The 25,834-nt window shown below is 55.3% G+C and overlaps 1 protein-coding gene across 1 annotated transcript; it reads left to right on the forward strand.

The window, feature by feature from the left end:
• On the forward strand, positions 1-25,834 carry LOC142281610 (surfeit locus protein 1-like). The gene is made up of 8 exons (XM_075332874.1): positions 1-65; positions 4,515-4,633; positions 17,631-17,713; positions 21,369-21,557; positions 22,851-22,923; positions 23,236-23,398; positions 24,978-25,059; positions 25,507-25,834. Exons 1-8 carry the CDS (start codon positions 62-64, stop codon positions 25,568-25,570), a joined length of 777 nt encoding a protein of 258 aa, XP_075188989.1. The 5' UTR covers positions 1-61; the 3' UTR covers positions 25,571-25,834.

A 25,834-nucleotide genomic window follows, 5' to 3' on the forward strand; every position in this document is an offset into this window, starting at 1 on the left:
TCTTTTCCTCCAGACTCGGTGGTCTTGTCTGCGGCCCAGATCTCGCCCATGGAGTCTCCAGATGTGTAAGTGTTGCTGATGTCTCTTGTCTTCATATGTAAATGACAGTGGGGCGAGTATCTTTGCGCTTATAGTACTGTGCGTCCACTCTAACGCGAGGATCACGTATGTTGGAAAGATTGTGAATGAAAATCACGGCTGACATGACCGCCCTGTGTGAGAGCGATGAGACGTGGAGGCTCTGCGTCCAGCCGCCAAGTGAGAGGAGACCGGTAAAGTACCAAAAGGCCTAAGGTGGATGTATAATACTGCTGCATGTGACGCCGTACAGTCCAGGGCCGATCGCGTAGGTCAGAGTTCAGGGTGTAGCACATGGCCGGTCACAGCCTTCGCGTTCCGCAGGTTTTTTGGGCACGTGACTTTTTGATCAGGTTTTTTTTTCTTTGACGCTCACCGGGCACCTGTCACCGGGCAGGATCGGTAGCTTTACAGTCTGGGCCAATATAGATTTCTGCTTGTTCTTTTTTTTTAAAGGGGTTGTTTGGGCTATAAGCTACGGTCATGATAAAGGACCAGATGGAGTATGGCTGACTCCCCAAGTCCAGCAACCCCTCTCTGCCGCAGCCTTGGTCTCTGTTGTTTGCAATGCTCCAGCCAATCACTGAGCTCAGTGGCTCTTTCTGAGCAGGCAGCACAAGCCGCTGAACTCGCTGATGGGCTGCAGCGCTGTCAACATCAAATGGACTTCAGCAATTAGAGAAGGAATGTTTCTCGTAAGCCCTAGTGGACACTTTCCCTAGAAGAGTGACGTGTGACCCTGTTCTGTAGATGAGAACTTTGTGTCCCAGAGCGGCCGTCAGTTAGGGGCCTGTCCGCAAGATTTTACCCCCACACCTGAGAGATGGCCATATGAGTCTGTAGATATCGGGCTGCAGTGCCTCTGCATGTGGTCTGACTGAGCAGACAGCGCCTCGGTCAATCATCGGCATCGGCAGCACCCGCACTGAATAATGCATGTAAATAACAGCAGAGTCATCAAAACAGCGACAAGGTGCAGCCAATCAGGACGGTCCCGACCTCACTATCAGTCAGCGGGGGGCAGAGCAGCATGTATCTGTGAGAAATATTGTGAAGACTATTATGAGGAATATGACATGTCAGTCAGCAGTTACTTTTCATTTACACACCTCCTGCGCTGCAGCAAGGAGGAATCCCCCAGATCTGGTCACCAAATGGCAGGGTGACAAAAGTTAATCAAGATACAGGAAGCGATCCTGATTAGATTAAGGCTACCTGCTATCAAGAGAAGGTGGCGGCATCTGCAAGATTCAGGACAGCTTCAAACACATTCTGTAGTCAATATGGCTCCGAGGAAAAAGGTACAATATTGGGGAGTGCTTTGCTCCCACAAATAGGGCAGGCATATTTCCGGCTTCACGTCGGCAAGATGCATGTCACAAATAAATAGTGTGACGTGCGGATCGGCTCAAAATTAATAACTCTTCGTTGGAAGCCCACAGACCTATCATGTTTCATAACTATGAATAGATCAACTCATGACTAGAAATATGATGGTCATATCTTCCACATGGGACACTCAGAGGCGGAGAAATGCTGAAAACCGGAAGTACAGCCTATGTCCAGCTCAGTCTTAGGTCACAAGGGGGATGGGACATGGGGGGTACGTAGGTTCATAAAAACTAAAGCGGACGTTTTGTGTGCGTCTTTTCTCTGGAAAAGTCGCATCGTGTCATGTGTGGGAAACGTCCCAAGGAAATCCGCGGCTCCACAGCGCCCCCTGTGCTGAGTCAGCATCAGGCCTAGCCATAAGGTACTAGGTAATTGATCCATCTGTGTATCTGCTTGTAACTATAGCGTATCTGTATCTGCACTTCTGACATAATACCTGTAAATCCCATCTTGTATATATTATAGTATCTAGTGTGCCCTTAATGCGATTAAATATATAATTTAATCTTGGGCTGTTTCTTTTATTTCGATCCCTGAACCCCATGTCTGTGAGCTCGGTTTACCATTACACACTACATGGGCTGGTTTCTGGCCTGATATAGTTCTGTTAACAGACCAGGCCTATTTCTAACGAGGAACTGGTGGCAGATCACTGTACTGGGCCGGCAGAATCCTGCTTCACTGGGCTAGTGGAAAGGTTCTGGCGGTCTGTCGGGGTTGTGAGAAAGATGGGTGCCGTTCTGGAGTTTGCACGGTGTGCTCTGTCTCCCTCCCTGTGCCCGCATGGACAGGAGGCATCAGTGTTATACTAAACCAAGTGGACCTTATGTGACGTTTTGCTTCCCAAGGTTACATGTTGGCGGAAGTGACGAGGTAATATCATGTGGCTCCAACGTATTAGAGGCATCAGGGTGGGGCTGCGAGGTGCAGTTTCGTGGAGAGACGCTGCGTGACCCCCCCCCGACCCGGTTTGTGACAGTATCTAGCCTGAGCCCTGCCGTCAGTCATTCAACAGTGGGAAATTACAGGGGATCTGCCGCAAGCTTTACATATAACCTGATGGCAGTATAACCAGACACTGAAGCCTGACTCCGGGACCTCACTGACTGGACTGCAGGCCGTAGTCTTTACAAAATGCCTGTTCTGTCTGATGTACTGTACATGTAGCAGAGCTAAGAGTGAAGCTGTGAATTACCCCACCCCTGACTGGCGGCTTCCTGTCTATAACCACGCCCACACCTCTGGCAGTTTCCTGTATATAACCCCGCCCATAACCCTGACTGGCGGCTTCCTGTCTATAACCCCTCCCCCACCCCTGAATAGAAGCTTCCTGTCTATAACCCCACCCCCACCCCGAAATAGAAGCTTCCTATGTATAACCCCACCCACACCCCTGACTGGCGGCTTCCTGTGTATAACACCACCCACACCCCTGACTGGCAGATTCCTGTGTATAACCCTGCTCACCCCTAGACTGGCAGCTTCATGTATATAACACCGCCCCCACCCTTGGCTGGTGGCTTTCTGACTAACCCCGCAACCACCCTGACCGGTGGCTTCCTGTGTATAATCATGCCACACCCCTGACTGGCAGCTTCCTGTATATAACCCTGCCCACACCCCTGACTGGCAGCTTCCTGTATATAACCCCGCCCACACCCCTGACTGGCAGCTTCCTGTGTATAACCCCGCTCATACCCCTGACTGGCGGCTTCCTGTATATAACCAATCCCACACCCCTGACTGGCGGCTTCCTGTGTATATAACTCCGCCCATACCCCGACTGGCGGCTTCCTGTGAACAATCCCGCCCATACCCTTGACTGGCAGCTTCCTGTATATAACCCCGCCCATACCCCTGACTGGCGGCTTCCTGTATATAATCCCGCCCATACTCCTGACTGGCGGCTTCCTGTATATAATCCCGCCCATACCCCTGACTGGCGGCTTCCTGTATATAACCCCGCCCATACCCCTGACTGGTGGCTTCCTGTATATAACCAATCCCACACCCCTGACTGGCGGCTTCCTGTATATAACCAATCCCACACCCCTGACTGGCAGCTTCCTGTATATAACCAATCCCACACCCCTGACTGGCAGCCTCCTTTATATAACCCCGCCCATACCCCTGACTGGCGGCTTCCTGTATATAACCAATCCCACACCCCTGACTGGCAGCTTCCTGTATATAACCGCGCCCATATCCCTGACTGGTGGCTTTTTGTTTATAACCCTACCCACACCCCTGACTGGCGGCTTCCTGTATATAAACCAGCCCATACCCCTGACTGGCGGCTTCCTGTATATAACCCAGCCCATACCCCTGACTGGCGGCTTCCTGTATATAACTCCGCCCACACCCCTGACTGGTGGTTTCATCGCGCCCTATATTCTGCTGCTATCAGATTAGTAAAGCTGCCTTTAACCCTGTGTTCTCTGCAGGGTTGGAGATGATGTACTCTGTGTACTTCTACCATTCATTTCTAGGCTTATCATCTGTGAACTGACCAGTAGATGTTGTGGAAAGATGCTGGGGGTGTGTGGTCTCCCCGCCGTTGGGGGGTGTGTGGTCTCCCCGCCGCTGGGGGGTGTGTGGTCTCCCCGCCGCTGGGGGGTGTGTGGTCTCCCCGCCGCTGTGCAGTAAGATCCTCTGCGTCTATAGAAGGTCCTACAAATAGAATAAAGCTGTGGAGCAAATCTGCGCGCATGTGAGAAGAGGAAGGTCCAGAACACTGAGACAGTAGAGTGTCAGCGCTTTATTGCAACATGTTTCGCTGTGCATCCCGTATCTGACTTCCTGATGAAGTGAGGATGCACAGCGAAACGCGTGCAATAAAGCACAGACACGCTACTATCTCAGTGTTGTGGACCTTCGTCTTCTCACAGCCGCGCAGATTTGCTCCACAGCTTCATGGTCCTGCGTGGCTTGTGCAGCCGCTGTATTAGGTGCCACATGGCGAGCGCACAGCTCTTCTCACCTTTTCTGAGTGATTTGGGTGAGACCCTATTGTGCTTTTTATTCATAGTTTTTTCTTCCACCAGGTCCTAATGGCGGCTCACAGAGACTAGTCTCATCTTCCACAGAGTCCAGGAAGGACCCACTGGTGAAATGGCTCCTCTTACTCATCCCTGTCACCTCCTTTGGGCTCGGAGCTTGGCAGGTAACACTTTATATAGGAGAGAGTTCCTATATAACAACACTCTACCCGCTCCTCAGGTGATGTATACACTGTACAGTATCTGTATACTGAGGCTGTTCCTGCTCCTCAGGGGATGTATACGCTGTGCAGTATCTGTATACTGAGGCTGTTCCTGCTCCTCAGGTGATGTATACGCTGTACAGTATCTGTATACTGAGGCTGTTCCTGCTCCTCAGGGGATGTATACGCTGTGCAGTATCTGTATACTGGGGCTGTACCTGCTCCTCAGGTGATGTATACGCTGTGCAGTATCTGTATACTGGGGCTGTTCCTGCTCCTCAGGTGATGTATACGCTGTGCAGTATCTGTATACTGGGGCTGTTCCTGCTCCTCAGGTGATGTATACGCTGTACAGTATCTGTATACTGGGGCTGTTCCTGCTCCTCAGGTGATGTATACGCTGTACAGTATCTGTATACTGGGGCTGTTCCTGCTCCTCAGGTGATGTATACGCTGTACAGTATCTGTATACTGGGGCTGTTCCTGCTCCTCAGGTGATGTATACGCTGTACAGTATCTGTATACTGGGGCTGTTCCTGCTCCTCAGGTGATGTATACTGTCACAAACCACCGGGGGGGTCACTCAGAAATCCCCCGCGCTGGCTACCAGTACGTCACAATCGGGGGGTAGCAAGGGGGTGTCACCCCTCCTTTATACCTCCCGACCGACAGAGCACATGACGCGCTCTCTAGCGCCCCTCTTATAGTCAGGCCAATTATGGAATTGCCCGACAATAAGCAAGGAGGCCGCTATACTACTTATGCCGATTATTGAAGGGTCCCCGGTGAGAGTAGGGTATATATTCCCCCGACCTCCGCGGGCGGAATATATAATATCTTCCCGGATCTCACTGGCCTCCCCACAATAATCCTTGGCACAATTCGCTGCCACCAACCGCTTCACGGTAACTATTAGCCGAACACACAGACGTGGGATTCGAGATCGAGATAACAGAACAGCCCAAGATTAATTATATAATTTAATCAGCTTAAAGCACACTAGAACTACAATATATACAATAGGGAATCTACAGAATATACATATGTCAGAGTACAGTTACAGATAAAGCATGGGTTACAAACAGGCATACACAGTTCAATCAGTTACCTTGTTGCGTCTGGCCACAGGGGGGCGCTGTAGACCAGGTTTCCAGGAACTCTCTCACAGGTCTGTCCCAACCAGGCCCCCGAGCAGAAGAACCTTGGAAAATGGCCGAAGCAGGGTTATCAACCTGGGCAAATCCAGGTCTCCTCCTACCTTAGTGACCTCACGGGGAAGCACTGCCACTCCCCCTGCATGGATCAGAATTATCCAGAAAAGGGGATTTTGGCCATAACTGGGCCTGGGAGCGTCGTAGACGGACGCCAATGCTCTCATTGTGACAGTTATGAATTTAGCTGCAGAACGAGGGGACTCATGACCTGTCTACGAGTTCCCATATGGCTGATATCACGTTTGGTGTGTTTCCCAATGTCCTACTTCCATAAAAAGGGTGTGCCGGCATCGTCCACATGCGGAGACACCATTGTTATGGTTGCCATATTTATCGGAAATATGGCTTGCGAGATATGAACCATTTTTTACTGGAGTCGTTCTGTCTGGCTACTTCCATAGCCTTGCTAATGAGATAGCAGCCCCAGCGGCAGGGAGTCATCCTGGATCCATTGTCCTCACATCATCTCATTTCCATATCACAGGACATGGCCATGGATGTGTAAGTGGAATGTGACACCTTCCAGATGCTGTACATTTGGAACAAGAAGGGAGGGGGGCACTGCCAGGGAGTGATGAGAGCAATTATGACTTCTCGTCATAATTCCTCTTCATATCCCAGGCTTTACCTCACACCTCCCCCCTTTTGAGGGCGCTAGGGGGCAGCACCCTCCGGTGTTCCCCCGTGCGCCCGTCCGCGACCTCTCCTTGTCGGGACAGCCCGTCTGCGTTACCGTGGTCACGGCCCCTTTTGTGGCGAATGGTGAAGTCGTATTGCTGGAGCGCAAGGCTCCATCGCAACAATCGCCCATTCGTCCCAGAGACGGTGTGCAACCAGCTGAGGGGATTGTGGTCCGTCTCCACGATGAAGTGGCGCCCGTATAGATAGGGTTGCAGACGCTGCAGGGCCCACACTATGGCCAGGCACTCCTTCTCCATTGTAGAATAGGCCACTTCCCTTGGTAACAGCTTCCTGCTCAGGTACAGGACTGGGTGCTCTTGGCTCGCAGAGTCCACCTGGCTGAGCACCGCACCGAGGCCGAAGTCACTGGCGTCGGTCTGTACTACAAACGGCCGCGTGAAGTCGGCTGCCTGTAGCACGGGCGGGCTGGACAGGGCGTCCTTTAGGGCCCGGAAGGCTGTCTCGCAGTCCACTGTCCAATCGACTGCAGAGGGCAGCTTCTTCTTGGTGAGGTCCGTCAAGGGCTTTGCCAGGCTACTATAGCATGGAACAAACCTCCTATAGTACCCAGCGGTCCCCAAGAAGGACATCACCTGCTTCTTGGTCCTGGGGGTGGGCCAGGATGCGATGGCCCCCACTTTCTCAGGCTCGGGCTTCAGCGTTCCCCCACCTACCCGGTGACCGAGGTACTGGACCTCGCTCATGGCCAGCTGACACTTTCCCGGCTTGATGGTCAAACCTGCCCGGTGGATCCGCCTGAGCACCTGTGCTAGATGCTCTAGGTGGTCCTCCCAGGTGGGACTGAAGACGGCAATGTCATCCAGGTACGCGGCCGCGTACCCTTCAAGTCCCTTGAGCAGGGTGTTGACCATCCGCTGGAAAGTGGCAGGGGCATTCCTCATCCCGAATGGCATCACCGTGGACTCGTACAGTCCAAATGGGGTAATAAAGGCAGAGCGTTCCCTGGCCTTGCGAGTCAGGGGGATCTGCCAATATCCCCGGCTCAGGTCCATGATGGTCAGGTACTGAGCCCCGGCCAACTGATCGAGCAGGTCATCGATGCGTGGCATTGGGTACGCATCGGCGACCGTGACAGCATTGAGCCCCCTGTAGTCCACGCAGAACCGAGTGGTTCGGTCCTTCTTAGGGACGAGGACTACAGGCGAGGCCCAAGCGCTGTTGGATGCCTGGATCACCCCCAGCTCCAGCATCTCGTCAATCTCCTGGCGCATGTGTTGCTGCACCTCCAGGGAGACCCGATATGCTGAACGCCGGATCGGGGGATGATCCCCAGTGTCCACGTGATGGACAGCCAAGTCAGTCCTTCCGGGCTGGTTGGTAAACAACCCCCGGAAGGGGTGTAGGGTGGCCCACAGCTGGGACCGTTGGTCCTCCAAGAGCTGGTGGCCAACCTCCACATCCTCAATGGATCCGCCTGCCCTAACCTGGGCTAGCATATCCAAGAGGGTTTCCGCTTCTCCCTCCTCGGGCAGGTTGCACACGGGGAGCGCACATGCCTCCCGCTCATGATGTGCCTTCATCATGTTCACATGGAAGGGCTTCCGCCTTCCACGGGCGGGGTCCAGGGTGACCAGGTACGTCACAGGGTTGAGCTGCTGGTACACGAGGTATGGGCCTTCCCAGGCTGCCTGAAGCTTGTCCTGTGGTACGGGGACCAGTACCCACACCTTTTGACCCACTTGGTAGGTCCTCTCACAAGCGTTCTGGTCGTACCAACGCTTCTGATCGGCCTGGGCTTGAGCCATATTGTCGTGTACCAGTTGCGTCAAGGCCTGCATTTTGTCCCGGAAGCGCATGACATACTCGATAACCGACACTCCAGGGGTGGCCAAATCCCCTTCCCAAGCCTCTTTCACCAGAGCCAGGGGGCCCCGCACACGTCGCCCGTACAGGAGCTCAAACGGTGAGAATCCTGTTGAGGCCTGTGGAACCTCCCGGTAAGCAAATAACAGGTGTGGGAGATACCGCTCCCAGTCACGCCCGTGGGAGTCGACCAACATCTTAAGCATCTGCTTTAAGGTGCCATTGAACCGCTCGCACAGGCCATTAGTCTGTGGATGGTACGGGCTGGCCACCAGATGTCGCACCTGGACTTGCTTACAGAGGGCCTCCATCAGCTGGGACATGAATTGGGTCCCCCGGTCAGTGAGCATTTCCTGGGGAAAACCCACTCGGGAGAAAATCTCCAGCAATGCGGTGGCCACCTTGTCAGCCCGAATGGACGACAAGGCCACTGCTTCTGGGTACCGGGTGGCATAGTCCACTACCGTCAGTATGAAGCGTTTCCCGGAGCTGCTGGGGATGGCCAGCGGGCCGACCAGATCCACAGCCACCCTCCTGAAAGGCTCATCGATGATTGGCAGAGATACCAGTGGGGCTTTGGGGCGTGGCCCCGCCTTCCCCACTCTCTGACAGGTTTCACACGAACGGCAGTAGGCAGCCACATCGGCCCCCATTTTTGGCCAGTAGAAATGCTGGTTTAACCTGGCCTTGGTCTTAGCGATCCCTAGGTGTCCGGCCATCGGAATCTCATGTGCGATCCGCAACAACTCCGTCCGGAACGGATAGGGTACCACCAACTGTCGGTCCCTGGGCCACGCCTCCGGTGAACCCTGCTGGACCGTGGCCCGGTACAGCCGTCCTTGGTCCCAGACCACTCGCTCCGGGTCCGAGTCCGAGGGAGGCTGTGCCGCCTGCTCCTTAAGAGCTTTCAGGCTGTTGTCAGCTTCTAACGCTGCCTGAAACCCCTGACTAGATGTGGCCAGAATCGACGAGACTGTCACATCTTCAGTCAGTACCCCGGGACCTGTGTCCTGGCCTCCACCTGACTCGGCTGCCACTTGGTCAGAAGGGGAAGAGCTATCGGACCTCCGGGAGGCCCCTTGGCTTCCAGCACTCCCACTGCGGGTGACAGCGGCCACAGCCGCTGCGACCGTGGGTCGTGCCTGCTCCTCCTCCGTTCCTGACCAAGTCGCCGGTTCAGGCAGACCTACCTGGCTTCCTGACACCCCGGTTGTGGGGGAACCCTGCACCGAGATCTTACCTGGGAGCACTTCCGCTCCTGGACCGGCCCCAATCTCACCTGCCTGTTCCCCCCCTGCAGCAACAGAACCCCGCTGTGAAATCTCTGGGGACCCCACATTTGCTGTGGTAGCCCCCACCCCACACACTGGTCCTCCCCCTGCAGCACCCTGCTCTCTGCTTATCCCTGCAGAGGGCAACAGATCCCAGCTCACAGGCTGGTTACTTGTAGAGGCATGGTCACACCTTTCTCTGACCCCCTCCCCTGTCACAGCTGCAGCTGCGTGTGTGTCTATGGTGTCTGTGCAAGCAGAAATATCAGAGTTCACTCCCTCCTCCCTTACATCATTCATAGATAACACATTAACATTGTCAGGAGTCATGTCAGCACTGGCTGAAGGTTCAGCCTGTGGGGCGGGGCCAAACTGGGAGGTTATTTGCCCCAAATCTGTCCCAAGTAGCACGTTTGCAGGGATCCGATCAGTTACCCCCACCTCCCTCACCCCTCGCCCTGCGCCCCAGTCCACATAAATGTCAGCAACAGGCAGCGCCGGGTCAATGCCTCCAATCCCGGAGACAGCGAGGGTTTTTCCAGGGATCAAGTCTTGGGGGGACACCATCTCAGGCCGCACCAGAGTCACCTCCGAGGCGCTGTCTCGCAGTCCTATGGTCACAGACTGGCCGACGGTGACAGGTTGGAAGCTGTCCAGGGACCTACCACCACCCCCACCCACACAATACACCTTGGGCGGCCCTTGGGACGGGGACGGAGCCGGGGCCTTGGGACGCTGAGGGCACATGGCCTTGAAGTGTCCAGGTAGGTTGCACTGGTGGCACCGTCTTGGTTCCGCCACGGGCCTGGAGAGGGGAGTTGAGGGGGACACCCCCTGCAGTCTAGGGGCAGGTGGGGCAGTCGCAGAGTTCATCTTACCCCCTCTCCAGGTGCTGCTGGTGGCTGCTCTCCTGGCTTCAGGAGCCCGGTTGTTGGTGTAGTCATCGGCAAGGGCAGCTGTAGCCGTGGATCCCTTTGGCTTCTGGTCTCGGATGAACTGGCGGAGATCCTCAGGGCAGTTCCACAAGAGTTGCTCCGTGATGAACAAGTCCAGGATCTCCGGTCCGGTGGAAAGCTGCAGGCCTTGGGTCCAGTGGTCGGCAGCTCGGGCAAGTGCCCGCCGGTGGTCAGCCCAGGAGTCCTTTGGTCCCTTCTGCAGCGTCCGGAACTTCTTGCGGTAGGACTCCGGGGTGAGGTTGTACTGTTGGATCAGGGCCCGCTTGATGGTGTCGTAGCCCTGATCTGCCTCAGCAGGCAAGTCCCCAAGGATATCCAGGGCCTTACCCCTTAAACGGGGGGTCAGGTATTTGGCCCACTGGTCCTTGTTCAGATGGTGCTGCAAGCAAGTCCGTTCAAAAGCAGTCAAGAAAGAGTCCAAGTCTCCATCCTTCTCCAGCACTGGGAAGTCCTCAACACGGACCTTTGGAAGTTTGGTGTCTTGAAGGTCACGTGTGGCTGATGAGGGCCGGAGCTGAGCTAGCTGCAGCTGGTAGTCACGCTCTGCCTGGCGCTCTTCACGCGCTGCCTGCCGCTCTGCCCTGCGCTCTGCCATGAGTATCTCGTAGGTATCCCGGTCTCCAGCCTGGAGAAGGGCCATAGCCATTTGAAGAAGGCTATCCGAGCCTCCCAGGCTCGGTGGAATGGCACGTGGTGATCTGCGGCCCGCTGCGGAGCCTGGTGCTTCACTGTCCATTGCAGAGCGGAGGGCTGGCATCTGGCTCGTTGAGGAACCTTGGGCGAGCTCCTCCTCATCTTGTCCAGCAGTCCCAGGTTGTGCGATGTCCTCTGCAGAGCTGTTCTCTGGCGTCGGGCTCCTGGAGGGCTCGTGGACAACCTCCTCATCGTCTCTGGCCTGAGCATCGGCCATTCCTTTGGCTTTGCTCCTGGTGCTATCAGCCATTGTTGCAGACTTTGGTCACTGACACAGAACTGACACCTGATGCCTCCACACACCTTACAGTATCTGCACTCTGACACTCTAGTGTTGAGCTAGTCTGAAGACCCCAGCAGCCACAGCTGCTGCAGGCAGTCTTTAGTGTCTGGGAGTATGGGTCTCACACTCACACACACTATTATCTCGATCCCACCGCTTGCCACCAATATGTCACAAACCACCGGGGGGGTCACTCAGAAATCCCCCGCGCTGGCTACCAGTACGTCACAATCGGGGGGTAGCAAGGGGGTGTCACCCCTCCTTTATACCTCCCGACCGACAGAGCACATGACGCGCTCTCTAGCGCCCCTCTTATAGTCAGGCCAATTATGGAATTGCCCGACAATAAGCAAGGAGGCCGCTATACTACTTATGCCGATTATTGAAGGGTCCCCGGTGAGAGTAGGGTATATATTCCCCCGACCTCCGCGGGCGGAATATATAATATCTTCCCGGATCTCACTGGCCTCCCCACAATAATCCTTGGCACAATTCGCTGCCACCAACCGCTTCACGGTAACTATTAGCCGAACACACAGACGTGGGATTCGAGATCGAGATAACAGAACAGCCCAAGATTAATTATATAATTTAATCAGCTTAAAGCACACTAGAACTACAATATATACAATAGGGAATCTACAGAATATACATATGTCAGAGTACAGTTACAGATAAAGCATGGGTTACAAACAGGCATACACAGTTCAATCAGTTACCTTGTTGCGTCTGGCCACAGGGGGGCGCTGTAGACCAGGTTTCCAGGAACTCTCTCACAGGTCTGTCCCAACCAGGCCCCCGAGCAGAAGAACCTTGGAAAATGGCCGAAGCAGGGTTATCAACCTGGGCAAATCCAGGTCTCCTCCTACCTTAGTGACCTCACGGGGAAGCACTGCCACTCCCCCTGCATGGATCAGAATTATCCAGAAAAGGGGATTTTGGCCATAACTGGGCCTGGGAGCGTCGTAGACGGACGCCAATGCTCTCATTGTGACAGTTATGAATTTAGCTGCAGAACGAGGGGACTCATGACCTGTCTACGAGTTCCCATATGGCTGATATCACGTTTGGTGTGTTTCCCAATGTCCTACTTCCATAAAAAGGGTGTGCCGGCATCGTCCACATGCGGAGACACCATTGTTATGGTTGCCATATTTATCGGAAATATGGCTTGCGAGATATGAACCATTTTTTACTGGAGTCGTTCTGTCTGGCTACTTCCATAGCCTTGCTAATGAGATAGCAGCCCCAGCGGCAGGGAGTCATCCTGGATCCATTGTCCTCACATCATCTCATTTCCATATCACAGGACATGGCCATGGATGTGTAAGTGGAATGTGACACCTTCCAGATGCTGTACATTTGGAACAAGAAGGGAGGGGGGCACTGCCAGGGAGTGATGAGAGCAATTATGACTTCTCGTCATAATTCCTCTTCATATCCCAGGCTTTACCTCACATATACGCTGTACAGTATCTGTATACTGGGGCTGTTCCTGCTCCTCAGGTGATGTATACGCTGTACAGTATCTGTATACTGGGGCTGTTCCTGCTCCTCAGGTGATGTATACGCTGTACAGTATCTGTATACTGGGGCTGTTCCTGCTCCTCAGGTGATGTATACGCTGTACAGTATCTGTATACTGGGGCTGTTCCTGCTCCTCAGGTGATGTATACGCTGTACAGTATCTGTATACTGGGGCTGTTCCTGCTCCTCAGGTGATGTATACGCTGTACAGTATCTGTATACTGGGGCTGTTCCTGCTCCTCAGGTGATGTATACGCTGTACAGTATCTGTATACTGGGGCTGTTCCTGCTCCTCAGGTGATGTATACGCTGTACAGTATCTGTATACTGGGGCTGTTCCTGCTCCTCAGGTGATGTATACGCTGTACAGTATCTGTATACTGGGGCTGTTCCTGCTCCTCAGGTGATGTATACGCTGTACAGTATCTGTATACTGGGGCTGTTCCTGCTCCTCAGGTGATGTATACGCTGTACAGTATCTGTATACTGGGGCTGTTCCTGCTCCTCAGGTGATGTATACGCTGTACAGTATCTGTATACTGGGGCTGTTCCTGCTCCTCAGGTGATGTATACGCTGTACAGTATCTGTATACTGGGGCTGTTCCTGCTCCTCAGGTGATGTATACGCTGTACAGTATCTGTATACTGGGGCTGTTCCTGCTCCTCAGGTGATGTATACGCTGTACAGTATCTGTATACTGGGGCTGTTCCTGCTCCTCAGGTGATGTATACGCTGTACAGTATCTGTATACTGGGGCTGTTCCTGCTCCTCAGGTGATGTATACGCTGTACAGTATCTGTATACTGGGGCTGTTCCTGCTCCTCAGGTGATGTATACGCTGTACAGTATCTGTATACTGGGGCTGTTCCTGCTCCTCAGGTGATGTATACGCTGTACAGTATCTGTATACTGGGGCTGTTCCTGCTCCTCAGGTGATGTATACGCTGTACAGTATCTGTATACTGGGGCTGTTCCTGCTCCTCAGGTGATGTATACGCTGTACAGTATCTGTATACTGGGGCTGTTCCTGCTCCTCAGGTGATGTATACGCTGTACAGTATCTGTATACTGGGGCTGTTCCTGCTCCTCAGGTGATGTATACGCTGTACAGTATCTGTATACTGGGGCTGTTCCTGCTCCTCAGGTGATGTATACGCTGTACAGTATCTGTATACTGGGGCTGTTCCTGCTCCTCAGGTGATGTATACGCTGTACAGTATCTGTATACTGGGGCTGTTCCTGCTCCTCAGGTGATGTATACGCTGTACAGTATCTGTATACTGGGGCTGTTCCTGCTCCTCAGGTGATGTATACGCTGTACAGTATCTGTATACTGGGGCTGTTCCTGCTCCTCAGGTGATGTATACGCTGTACAGTATCTGTATACTGGGGCTGTTCCTGCTCCTCAGGTGATGTATACGCTGTACAGTATCTGTATACTGGGGCTGTTCCTGCTCCTCAGGTGATGTATACGCTGTACAGTATCTGTATACTGGGGCTGTTCCTGCTCCTCAGGTGATGTATACGCTGTACAGTATCTGTATACTGGGGCTGTTCCTGCTCCTCAGGTGATGTATACGCTGTACAGTATCTGTATACTGGGGCTGTTCCTGCTCCTCAGGTGATGTATACGCTGTACAGTATCTGTATACTGGGGCTGTTCCTGCTCCTCAGGTGATGTATACGCTGTACAGTATCTGTATACTGGGGCTGTTCCTGCTCCTCAGGTGATGTATACGCTGTACAGTATCTGTATACTGGGGCTGTTCCTGCTCCTCAGGTGATGTATACGCTGTACAGTATCTGTATACTGGGGCTGTTCCTGCTCCTCAGGTGATGTATACGCTGTACAGTATCTGTATACTGGGGCTGTTCCTGCTCCTCAGGTGATGTATACGCTGTACAGTATCTGTATACTGGGGCTGTTCCTGCTCCTCAGGTGATGTATACGCTGTACAGTATCTGTATACTGGGGCTGTTCCTGCTCCTCAGGTGATGTATACGCTGTACAGTATCTGTATACTGGGGCTGTTCCTGCTCCTCAGGTGATGTATACGCTGTACAGTATCTGTATACTGGGGCTGTTCCTGCTCCTCAGGTGATGTATACGCTGTACAGTATCTGTATACTGGGGCTGTTCCTGCTCCTCAGGTGATGTATACGCTGTACAGTATCTGTATACTGGGGCTGTTCCTGCTCCTCAGGTGATGTATACGCTGTACAGTATCTGTATACTGGGGCTGTTCCTGCTCCTCAGGTGATGTATACGCTGTACAGTATCTGTATACTGGGGCTGTTCCTGCTCCTCAGGTGATGTATACGCTGTACAGTATCTGTATACTGGGGCTGTTCCTGATCCTCAGGTGATGTATACGCTGTACAGTATCTGTATACTGGGGCTGTTCCTGATCCTCAGGTGATGTATACGCTGTGCAGTATCTGTATACTGGGGCTGTTCCTGCTCCTCAGGTGATGTATACGCTGTGCAGTATCTGTATACTGGGGCTGTTCCTGCTCCTCAGGTGATGTATACGCTGTGCAGTATCTGTATACTGGGGCTGTTCCTGCTCCTCAGGTGATGTATACGCTGTGCAGTATCTGTATACTGGGGCTGTTCCTGCTCCTCAGGTGATGTATACGCTGTGCAGTATCTGTATACTGGGGCTGTTCCTGCTCCTCAGGTGATGTATACGCTGTGCAGTATCTGTATACTGGGGCTGTTCCTGCTCCTCAGGTGATGTATACGCTGTGCAGTATCTGTATACTGGGGCTGTTCCTGCTCCTCAGGTGATGTATACGCTGTGCAGTATCTGTATACTGGGGCTGTTCCTGCTCCTCAGGTGATGTATACGCTGTGCAGTATCTGTATACTGGGGCTGTACCTGCTCCTCAGGTGATGTATACGCTGTGCAGTATCTGTATACTGGGGCTGTTCCTGCTCCTCAGGTGATGTATACGCTGTGCAGTATCTGTATACTGGGGCTGTTCCTGCTCCTCAGGTGATGTATACGCTGTGCAGTATCTGTATACTGGGGCTGTACCTGCTCCTCAGGTGATGTATACGCTGTGCAGTATCTGTATACTGGGGCTGTTCCTGCTCCTCAGGTGATGTATACGCTGTGCAGTATCTGTATACTGGGGCTGTTCCTGCTCCTCAGGTGATGTATACGCTGTGCAGTATCTGTATACTGGGGCTGTTCCTGCTCCTCAGGTGATGTATACGCTGTGCAGTATCTGTATACTGGGGCTGTACCTGCTCCTCAGGTGATGTATACGCTGTGCAGTATCTGTATACTGGGGCTGTTCCTGCTCCTCAGGTGATGTATACGCTGTGCAGTATCTGTATACTGGGGCTGTTCCTGCTCCTCAGGTGATGTATACGCTGTGCAGTATCTGTATACTGGGGCTGTTCCTGCTCCTCAGGTGATGTATACGCTGTGCAGTATCTGTATACTGGGGCTGTTCCTGCTCCTCAGGTGATGTATACGCTGTGCAGTATCTGTATACTGGGGCTGTTCCTGCTCCTCAGGTGATGTATACGCTGTGCAGTATCTGTATACTGGGGCTGTTCCTGCTCCTCAGGTGATGTATACGCTGTGCAGTATCTGTATACTGGGGCTGTTCCTGCTCCTCAGGTGATTATATACCCTGTGCAGTGTTCAGTATACTACGGCAGTACCTGCTGTGTCCACACAGTTGTCTTCAGCTGCTCATGCTTGTGCTTTTTCAGCGTGGACAGATCTACACTTTTTTTTTTTTTTCTCTTTCCCTTTTTACTTTTTTCCCCCCTCTCCCTTTTTTTCCCCCTCTCCCTTTTTTTCCCCCTCTCCCTTTTTTCCCCCTCTCCCTTTTTTTTCCCCCCTCTCCCTTTCCCCCCCCCCCTCCCTTTTTTTCCCCCCCTCTCCCTTTTTTTCCCCCCCTCTCCCTTTTTTTTTTCCCCCCCTCTCCCTTTTTCTTTCCCCCCCTCTCCCTTTTTTTTTCCCCCTCTCCCTTTTTTCCCCCTCTCCCTTTTTTCCCCCCCCCTCTCCCTTTTTTTCCCCCCCCTCTCCCTTTTTCTTTCCCCCCCTCTCCCTTTTTCTTTCCCCCCCTCTCCCTTTTTCTTTCCCCCCCTCTCCCTTTTTCTTTCCCCCCCTCTCCCTTTTTCTTTTCCTTTCCCCTTTTTTTTTCTGGCACAGTTTTTTCCATAACGGCTGGTATTCTCTGGGACGGACACTATCACTCTTTGCCGTAGCTGGAGTGCTCGGAGTGCTGCCTCTGAGCCGGTGTCCCCGGTGAAGAGGCCGGGTGACTAGCCTTCTGCCATTGTGGCCAGGTCTTGCTTCCACATCGGAGCCTGGACAGAGGTTTTCCATCCAGTAATTAACCGTTCAGTCGCTGGATCCTCATTACACTGAGGATGGTGGTGGTGGATGTTCAGCGTCCAGTGCTGGTGGCTGTGCCGGGGGCTTCGGATCTCGTGGGGTTGGAGGAGATGCTACGTCACTGCGGCTCTTTATCTTCTCTTTTAGATACAGCGACGGAAATGGAAGCTGAACCTGATCCAGCAGCTGGAGGCGCAGTTTACATCCAGCCCCATATCGCTGCCCACAGAGTGAGTTCCTATGAGCAGTCCCGCTGGGGCCGTGTTGGGGGAGGGGGGTCACCCTGGGGCCGTGTTGGGGGAGGGGGGGTCACCCTGGGGCCGTGTTGGGGGAGGGAGGGGTCACCCTGGGGCCGTGTTGGGGGAGGGGGGTCACCCTGGGGCCGTGTTGGGGAAGGTGGGTCACCCTGGGGCCGTGTTGGGGGGGGGGATCACCCTGGGACCGTGTTGGGGGGGGATCACCCTGGGGCCGTGTTGGGGGGGGGGAATCACCCTGGGGCCGTGTTGGGGGGGATCACCCTGGGGCCGTGTTGGGGGGGATCACCCTGGGGCCGTGTTGGGGGGGATCACCCTGGGGCCGTGTTGGGGGGGATCACCCTGGGGCCGTGTTGGGGGGGATCACCCTGGGGCCGTGTTGGGGGGGGGGGATCACCCTGGGGCCGTGTTGGGGGGGGGGATCACCCTGGGGCCGTGTTGGGGGGGGGGATCACCCTGGGGCCGTGTTGGGGGGGGGGATCACCCTGGGGCCGTGTTGGGGGGGGGAATCACCCTGGGGCCGTGTTGGGGGGGGGGATCACCCTGGGGCCGTGTTGGGGGGGGGGGATCACCCTGGGGCCGTGTTGGGGGGGGGGATCACCCTGGGGCCGTGTTGGGGGGGGGGGGATCACCCTGGGGCCGTGTTGGGGGGGGGGGGGGGAATCACCCTGGGGCCGTGTTGGGGGGGGGGGGGGAGATCACCCTGGGGCCGTGTTGGGGGGGGGGGGATCACCCTGGGGCCGTGTTGGGGGGGGGGGATCACCCTGGGGCCGTGTTGGGGGGGGGGGATCACCCTGGGGCCGTGTTGGGGGGGGGGGATCACCCTGGGGCCGTGTTGGGGGGGGGGGATCACCCTGGGGCCGTGTTGGGGGGGGGGATCACCCTGGGGCCGTGTTGGGGGGGGGGATCACCCTGGGGCCGTGTTGGGGGGGGGGGATCACCCTGGGGCCGTGTTGGGGGAGGGGGGTCACCCTGGGGCCGTGTTGGGGAAGGTGGGTCACCCTGGGGCCGTGTTGGGGGGGGGGATCACCCTGGGACCGTGTTGGGGGGGGATCACCCTGGGGCCGTGTTGGGGGGGGATCACCCTGGGGCCGTGTTGGGGGGGATCACCCTGGGGCCGTGTTGGGGGGGATCACCCTGGGGCCGTGTTGGGGGGGATCACCCTGGGGCCGTGTTGGGGGGGGATCACCCTGGGGCCGTGTTGGGGGGGGATCACCCTGGGGCCGTGTTGGGGGGGGGGGATCACCCTGGGGCCGTGTTGGGGGGGGGGATCACCCTGGGGCCGTGTTGGGGGGGGGGGATCACCCTGGGGCCGTGTTGGGGGGGGGAATCACCCTGGGGCCGTGTTGGGGGGGGGGGGGGATCACCCTGGGGCCGTGTTGGGGGGGGGGATCACCCTGGGGCCGTGTTGGGGGGGGGGATCACCCTGGGGCCGTGTTGGGGGGGGGGGGGGATCACCCTGGGGCCGTGTTGGGGGGGGGGGGGGGGAATCACCCTGGGGCCGTGTTGGGGGGGGGGGGGGAGATCACCCTGGGGCCGTGTTGGGGGGGGGGGGATCACCCTGGGGCCGTGTTGGGGGGGGGGATCACCCTGGGGCCGTGTTGGGGGGGGGGGGATCACCCTGGGGCCGTGTTGGGGGGGGGGGATCACCCTGGGGCCGTGTTGGGGGGGGGGGGGATCACCCTGGGGCCGTGTTGGGGGGGGGGATCACCCTGGGGCCGTGTTGGGGGGGGGGGGATCACCCTGGGGCCGTGTTGGGGGGGGGGGGGGATCACCCTGGGGCCGTGTTGGGGGGGGGGGGGGATCACCCTGGGGCCGTGTTGGGGGGGGGGATCACCCTGGGGCCGTGCTGGGGGGGGATCACCCTGGGGCCGTGTTGGGGGGGGGGGATCACCCTGGGGCCGTGCTGGGGGGGGGGGATCACCCTGGGGCCGTGTTGGGGGGGTCGCCCTGGGGCCGTGTTGGGGGGGTCGCCCTGGGGCCGTGTTGGGGGGGGATCACCCTGGGGCCGTGTTGGGGGGGTCGCCCTGGGGCCGTGTTGGAGGGGGTCACGCTGAAGGCGTCCTTCTGGTCCCCCATAGGCGCACATAGAAGATATCGGGGTCTCCCTGCGTTTCTTCATCTTGGTGATCGCACAATTGGGAAGATTTTTTCACTCTCTGTATCTTTACATTTCACACCGCACCGTATGTTGGGAAGACGTCACCCTGCCAGGAACGTGTCCAGCCGGCAGGGGTCAGTGTACAGTGAGACGTCCGGGGGATCTAGAAAAGGAAAACTTATATAACATCAGCGTCTAAGTGTAAAAAAAGATAATGATATTAACCATTTAGTGGCCAGAAGTCTATGGCGGATCTTTGGGAGCCTACATAGGATTCCCCGCTCCGTCTACTGCAACCTTCCTCCACCATTATACATTTCATCACTAAATCCTCTATAACCCACACTGTGGTACTGAGGAATCATCCGCCCTGATATAAAGCTCTTCTAGTGTCTGCCATTACTACCTCTTGTGGTAGTGTATTCCACAGTCTGACCGCTCTAACTGTAAAGAACCCTTTCCTATTTAGCTGCTGGAATCGCTTTTCTCCCACTTGCAGTGAATGCCCTCTGGTCCTTAGTATTGTCTTTGTTAGGAATAAGTCCTGTGCCGTCCTTTATATTGACCACACATGTATTTATACATATGAGATCTCCTCTGAGACATCTTTTCTGCCTCTCATCAGATGGGCGGCCTCCATTACTCCTCATACGGGGCGGCCTCCATTACTCCTCATACGGGGCGGCTTCCATTCCTTGTAATAATCTAGTTGCCGCCTTTGAACTGACTGTAACTTCTGAATGTCCTTATTAAAATGTGGAGCCCAAAACTGGATCCCATATTCCAGATGTGGCCTTACCAGTGATTTATAGAGGGGTAACAATACGTTGGGATCTCTCTTTTTCTCCTCTCTTTTGCAGCTGCTGCCTGACATTGAGTGTTGCTGCTCAGTTACTTGTACCCAGAATCCCCCGCTCTTCCTCCTGTTCTGTAGTCCGGAAGTTACTTATTTAATGTATATACAACTATAGGATGACTCCGTCCTCGGTGCATTACTCCACATTTATCACCATTACATCTCTTCTGTCCAGTGTCTGCCCATTCCCTCATCTTATACATATCATTCTGTAATATAGCATCAAGGTCAGTATTTAATATCCTACATAGTTTGGTGTTGTCATCAAAGACTGAGACTTTACTCTCAATCCCATCCACAAGGTCAGTATTTAATATCCTACATAGTTTGGTGGCAAAGACCGACGACAGCAGGTTCCTATAGTGAGTGCTCCACTTTGGTGGGTCATGTTAGATTGTGCCTTTTTTTTTTTTTTTTTTTTTTGTGCAAGTTGCCTTTTAGTTTTGGATCTCTTCATTGTGTGTTTTAAGCACTATTTGCCCCTCATGTAAAAAATGGGTGTCGCTTCCAATGAGGGTTGAGATTTAGGTTAAAGTTTTGTCAGAAATCCTGGTTTGAAGAACCCAAGAGGGGGTAAAAAGCTGGAGAAAGCAGCGGTCAGTGTATCACCCCCCCCAATAACCCTGACATCCGCACACTGCACACGACTCGTGACTCTGCCGCCTTGTGTCCAGTCCCACAGAACTGCAGACAATGGAGTTTCGTCCCATCAAGGTCAGCGGACATTTTGATCATTCGAAGGAGCTTTACCTGAAGCCCCGCACCCTGGTGAAGCCAAGTAAACAGTCCCAGGAGTCCAGTGGGCTGGGACCTCAGGAGATCGGGGCTCACGTCATCACCCCCTTCCTCTGTACAGACTCTGGGTATGTAATCTCACTATGTGGTGGGTGCCAATACTTTACTGGGATGGAAATGTTGGGGATAACTTACTTCCATCGCTGCTGGTGGATCTTCTCTGATAAACATGAGAATATCTAACCCACGACTCCTAGATATAGATGACCGCGTCGTGTCATAGGTGCCATGCCTTCTGGAAAGCTGCTGGAAATGTATCATTGTCGTGGATGGGGTGGCGGTGCAGACGCAGTGACGTATTGGATGGGGTGGCGGTGTAAGCGCAATGACGTCTTGGATGGGGTGGCGGTGCAGGTGCAGTGACGTTTTGGATGGGGGGCAGTGTAGGCACAGTGACGTCTTGCATGGGGCCTCGGTGCAGGTGCAGTGACGTCTTGGATGGGGGGCAGTGTAGGCGCAGTGACGTCTTGGATGGGGCCTCGGTGCAGGTGGAGTGACGTCTTGGATGGGGCAACGGTGCAGGTGCAGTGACGTCTTGGATGGGGCGGCGATGTAGGTGCAGTGACGTCTTGGATGGGGTGGCGGTGTAGGCGCAGTGACGTCTTGGATGGGGGGGCGGTGTAGGTGCAGTGACGTCTTGGATGGGGTGGCGATGTAGGTGCAGTGACGTCTTGGATGGGGCGGTGATGTAGGCGCAGTGACGTCTTGGATGGGGCGGCGGTGCAGGTGCAGTGACGTCTTGGATGGGGTGCAGGTGCAGTGACGTCTTGGATGGGGCGGCGGTGCAGGTGCAGTGACGTCTTGGATGGGGTGCAGGTGCAGTGACGTCTTGGATGGGGCAGCGGTGCAGGTGGAGTGACGTCTTGGATGGGGCGGCGATGTAGGTGCAGTGACATCTTGGATGGGGCGGCGATGTAGGTGCAGTGACATCTTGGATGGGGTGGCGATGTAGGCGCAGTGACGTCTTGGATGGGGTGGCGGTGCAGGTGCAGTGACGTCTTGGATGGGGTGGCGGTGCAGGTGCAGTGACGTCTTGGATGGGGCGGCGATGTAGGCGCAGTGACGTCTTGGATGGGGTGGCGGTGTAGGCGCAGTGACGTCTTGGATGGGGTGGCGGTGCAGGTGCAGTGACGTCTTGGATGGGGCGGCGATGTAGGCGCAGTGACGTCTTGGATGGGGTGGCGGTGTAGGCGCAGTGATGTGTTTGGTGGGGCGGCGGTGCAGGTGCAGTGATGTCTTGGATGGGGTTTCGCCCCGGCTGTAACTATGTCATCTTGGTGTGATCGGGTGGGCTGTGTTTTTGCCAGTGTTCCTTAGTTTTGCTCCTCCACCCTAACAAGCTGTAACACTTTCCCCCGCAGAATCACCATCTTGGTAAATCGAGGATTTGTCCCTAACAAGAAGCTGAATCCACAGACGAGAATGGAGGGTCAGGTGAGCACAGAAGCGGCTCACCGGCGGCATTACAGTGAGGGTCTGCGGTGGGGCAGGAGACTATAGGTCTATGGGCTCGGGTCTGCCGCCATCATACGTGCCGGTATGACCTTACTATAGGGGTCTCCTCACACAGGAAACCCCCTGACATGATCCCAGAGACCACTCCTGCGGCCACACGTCACCACTATCTCCAGGGCCTGCTGTAGAATATGGCCATATACTGGTGGGCAGGAGGGTGGTCTTCTGCCGGCCATTGTCCTCTACCCTCGTGGACCTGTGTGAGGGCTTCATCAGCTTCTTTCTGTGTAGATTGATGGAAATCTGGATCTGGTGGGGATCGTGAGACTCACAGAACCTCGCCAACAGTTTGCTCCAGAAAATGATGTGCAGAACAACGTGTGGTATTATCGGGACCTGGCAGCCATGGCGGATCGGACCGGGGCACAGCCAATATGCATCGAGGCTGATTGTGGTAAGTACCGCAGCCTTCACTGTCTCAGTACTCCCTGAAGCTCTGCTGGACATGGCGGCTGTGGAAGGGTGCAGTGCTCCGACACACTGCATGCCATGAGCAGCCGTGTTATAGAAGGGGAGGCTGCAGCATAGGAGGCTATAGCGGGGGGGGGCTCAGGTGAGGCGACAGCAGTGGCCTCAAGCAGGGAACGCCGCACCATGAGAGGCTATAGCGGGGGGCAGCGGTGGGGGCTCGGGTGAGGCAACAGCAGTGGCCCCGAGCAGGGAATGACCCACCATAAGAGGCTATAGCGGGGGGGCAACGGTGGGTGCTCGGGTGAAGCCACAGCAGTGACCTCAAGCAGGGAACGCCGCGGCGGGGGCCGTGGAGGTGATGATGGGAAGGCGACGGTGGTGGCCCCGGGCAGGGAAGGCAACGGCAGGGGCCCTGGGAAGTGGAGGTGATGATGAGAAGGCGACAGTGGGGGCCCCAGGTGGGGGTGTGTTTGATGGGAGCCCCAACAGGAAGGCTATGGCGGGGCCCTGAGCACGGGAGTCCACAGTGGGGGCCCTGGGCTGGAAAGGCTAAGGCGGGGAGGCCACGGTAGGGACCCCTACATGAATCTTATTGTGAACATTACCATGCTTCGTTTTATTGCATTTTTTTTAATATCAAAATGCAGAAGTCGCCCTTAGTAATTGGTGCTCTGCTTCCAGGCTTCTGATAGGTGCAGTCTGGGTGTGGGGGGCTTCCAGGCTTCTGATAGGTGCAGTCTGGGTGCGGGGGGCTTCCAGGCTTCTGATAGGTGCAGTCTGGGTGTGGGGGGCTTCCAGGCTTCTGATAGGTGCAGTCTGGGTGTGGGGGGCTTCCAGGCTTCTGATAGGTGCAGTCTTTGTGCGGAGGGCTTCCAGGCTTCTGATAGGTGCAGTCTGGGTGTGGGGGGCTTCCAGGCTTCTGATAGGTGCAGTCTGGGTGTGGGGGGCTTCCAGGCTTCTGATAGGTGCAGTCTTTGTGCGGGGGGCTTCCAGGCTTCTGATAGGGGCAGTCTGGGTGCGGGGGGCTTCCAGGCTTCTGATAGGTGCAGTCTAGGTCCGGGGGGCTTCCAGGCTTCTGATGGGTGGTCCGGGGGCTTCCAGTCTTCTGATAGGTGCAGTCTGGGTGCGGGGGGCTTTCAGGCTTCTGATAGGTGCAGTCTAGTTGCGGGGGGCTTCTAGGCTTCTGATAGGTGCAGTCTGGGTGCGGGGGGCTTCCAGGCTTCTGATAGGTGCAGTCTAGGTGCGGGGGGCTTTCAGGCTTCTGATAGGTGCAGTCTAGTTGCGGGGGGCTTCTAGGCTTCTGATAGGTGCAGTCTGGGTGCGGGGGGCTTCCAGGCTTCTGATAGGTGCAGTCTAGGTGCGGGGGGCTTCCAGGCTTCTGATTGGTGCAGTCTGGGTGCGGGGGGCTTCCAGGCTTCTGATAGGTGCAGTCTAGGTGCGGGGGGCTTCCAGGCTTCTGATTGGTGCAGTCTGGGTTCGGGTTTGCTTGTCCTGTTCTTGCTTTTCTCCCCTCCCCCATTGTAACAGATGGTTGTTAATAGACCTTCTCTATTACATCTCAGACAGCACCGTTCCTGGGGGTCCTATCGGCGGACAGACCCGTGTGGCGCTCAGAAACGACCATCTGCAGTACAGTGTGACCTGGTAGGTGGATCTGTGCACATGGGCGCCATATTTATCAAGCCCCGCCTTCAGACACTAAGTGGGCGTGACTTCCTGGTCGCGCACCATGTGACTCGTCTTTTTCCATTATGTGTAACACATGGGACCACCAGGAAAGTCTCCGAGTGTGCGCTAAATATACTTAAATAACCTCCTCCCTACATGTACATAAGGGACGTATACCCCCGAACTGCATGTGATCGAGCTGAGGAGCCCCAAAACTGCAGTGTACACCGCCCGAGTGCCGCTCACCCACGACTCCTGATATTGGCGCTCTCTGCTGCGTTCTGACGGTGCAGAACCTTCCTCCCAGCCCTCGCGGTTCGATCACAGCACACCATAATGCTGCCTACTGATTGTTTCCACCAGTTGGGGCATCACTCCCATCCGTCTGTCCTGAGGTCATCTGTTGCTTTCTCTCATTTCCAGGTTCTCCCTCTCCGTCTTCACTTCTCTTCTGTGGTTCCAAAAATTCATCCGGAAAGCCCATTAGTGACGTCCCCAGAGATCAGCGCCGGTGGAGAAGGCGATAGAAGAGATCGCAAGGAATGCTGGCCGGGAGATTCGGGTGGACAGACGGCTCTGGACATGTTGGTTACTTCCACTGCCCGGGATTTGGGGGGCACATTTAACCCCGTCAGTCCAGTGAATATTCAGACTCAATATTCTATCACTGATTAGCCGCTCCTGTCTGTTGGTGAGGACACGGCGTCTATTCAGGAAGCCTCCAGGTAATAAAGGTTTGTTCTGACAATGA

Source organism: Anomaloglossus baeobatrachus, unplaced genomic scaffold (assembly GCF_048569485.1).
Source record: "Anomaloglossus baeobatrachus isolate aAnoBae1 unplaced genomic scaffold, aAnoBae1.hap1 Scaffold_4777, whole genome shotgun sequence".
Taxonomy (NCBI): domain Eukaryota; kingdom Metazoa; phylum Chordata; class Amphibia; order Anura; family Aromobatidae; genus Anomaloglossus; species Anomaloglossus baeobatrachus.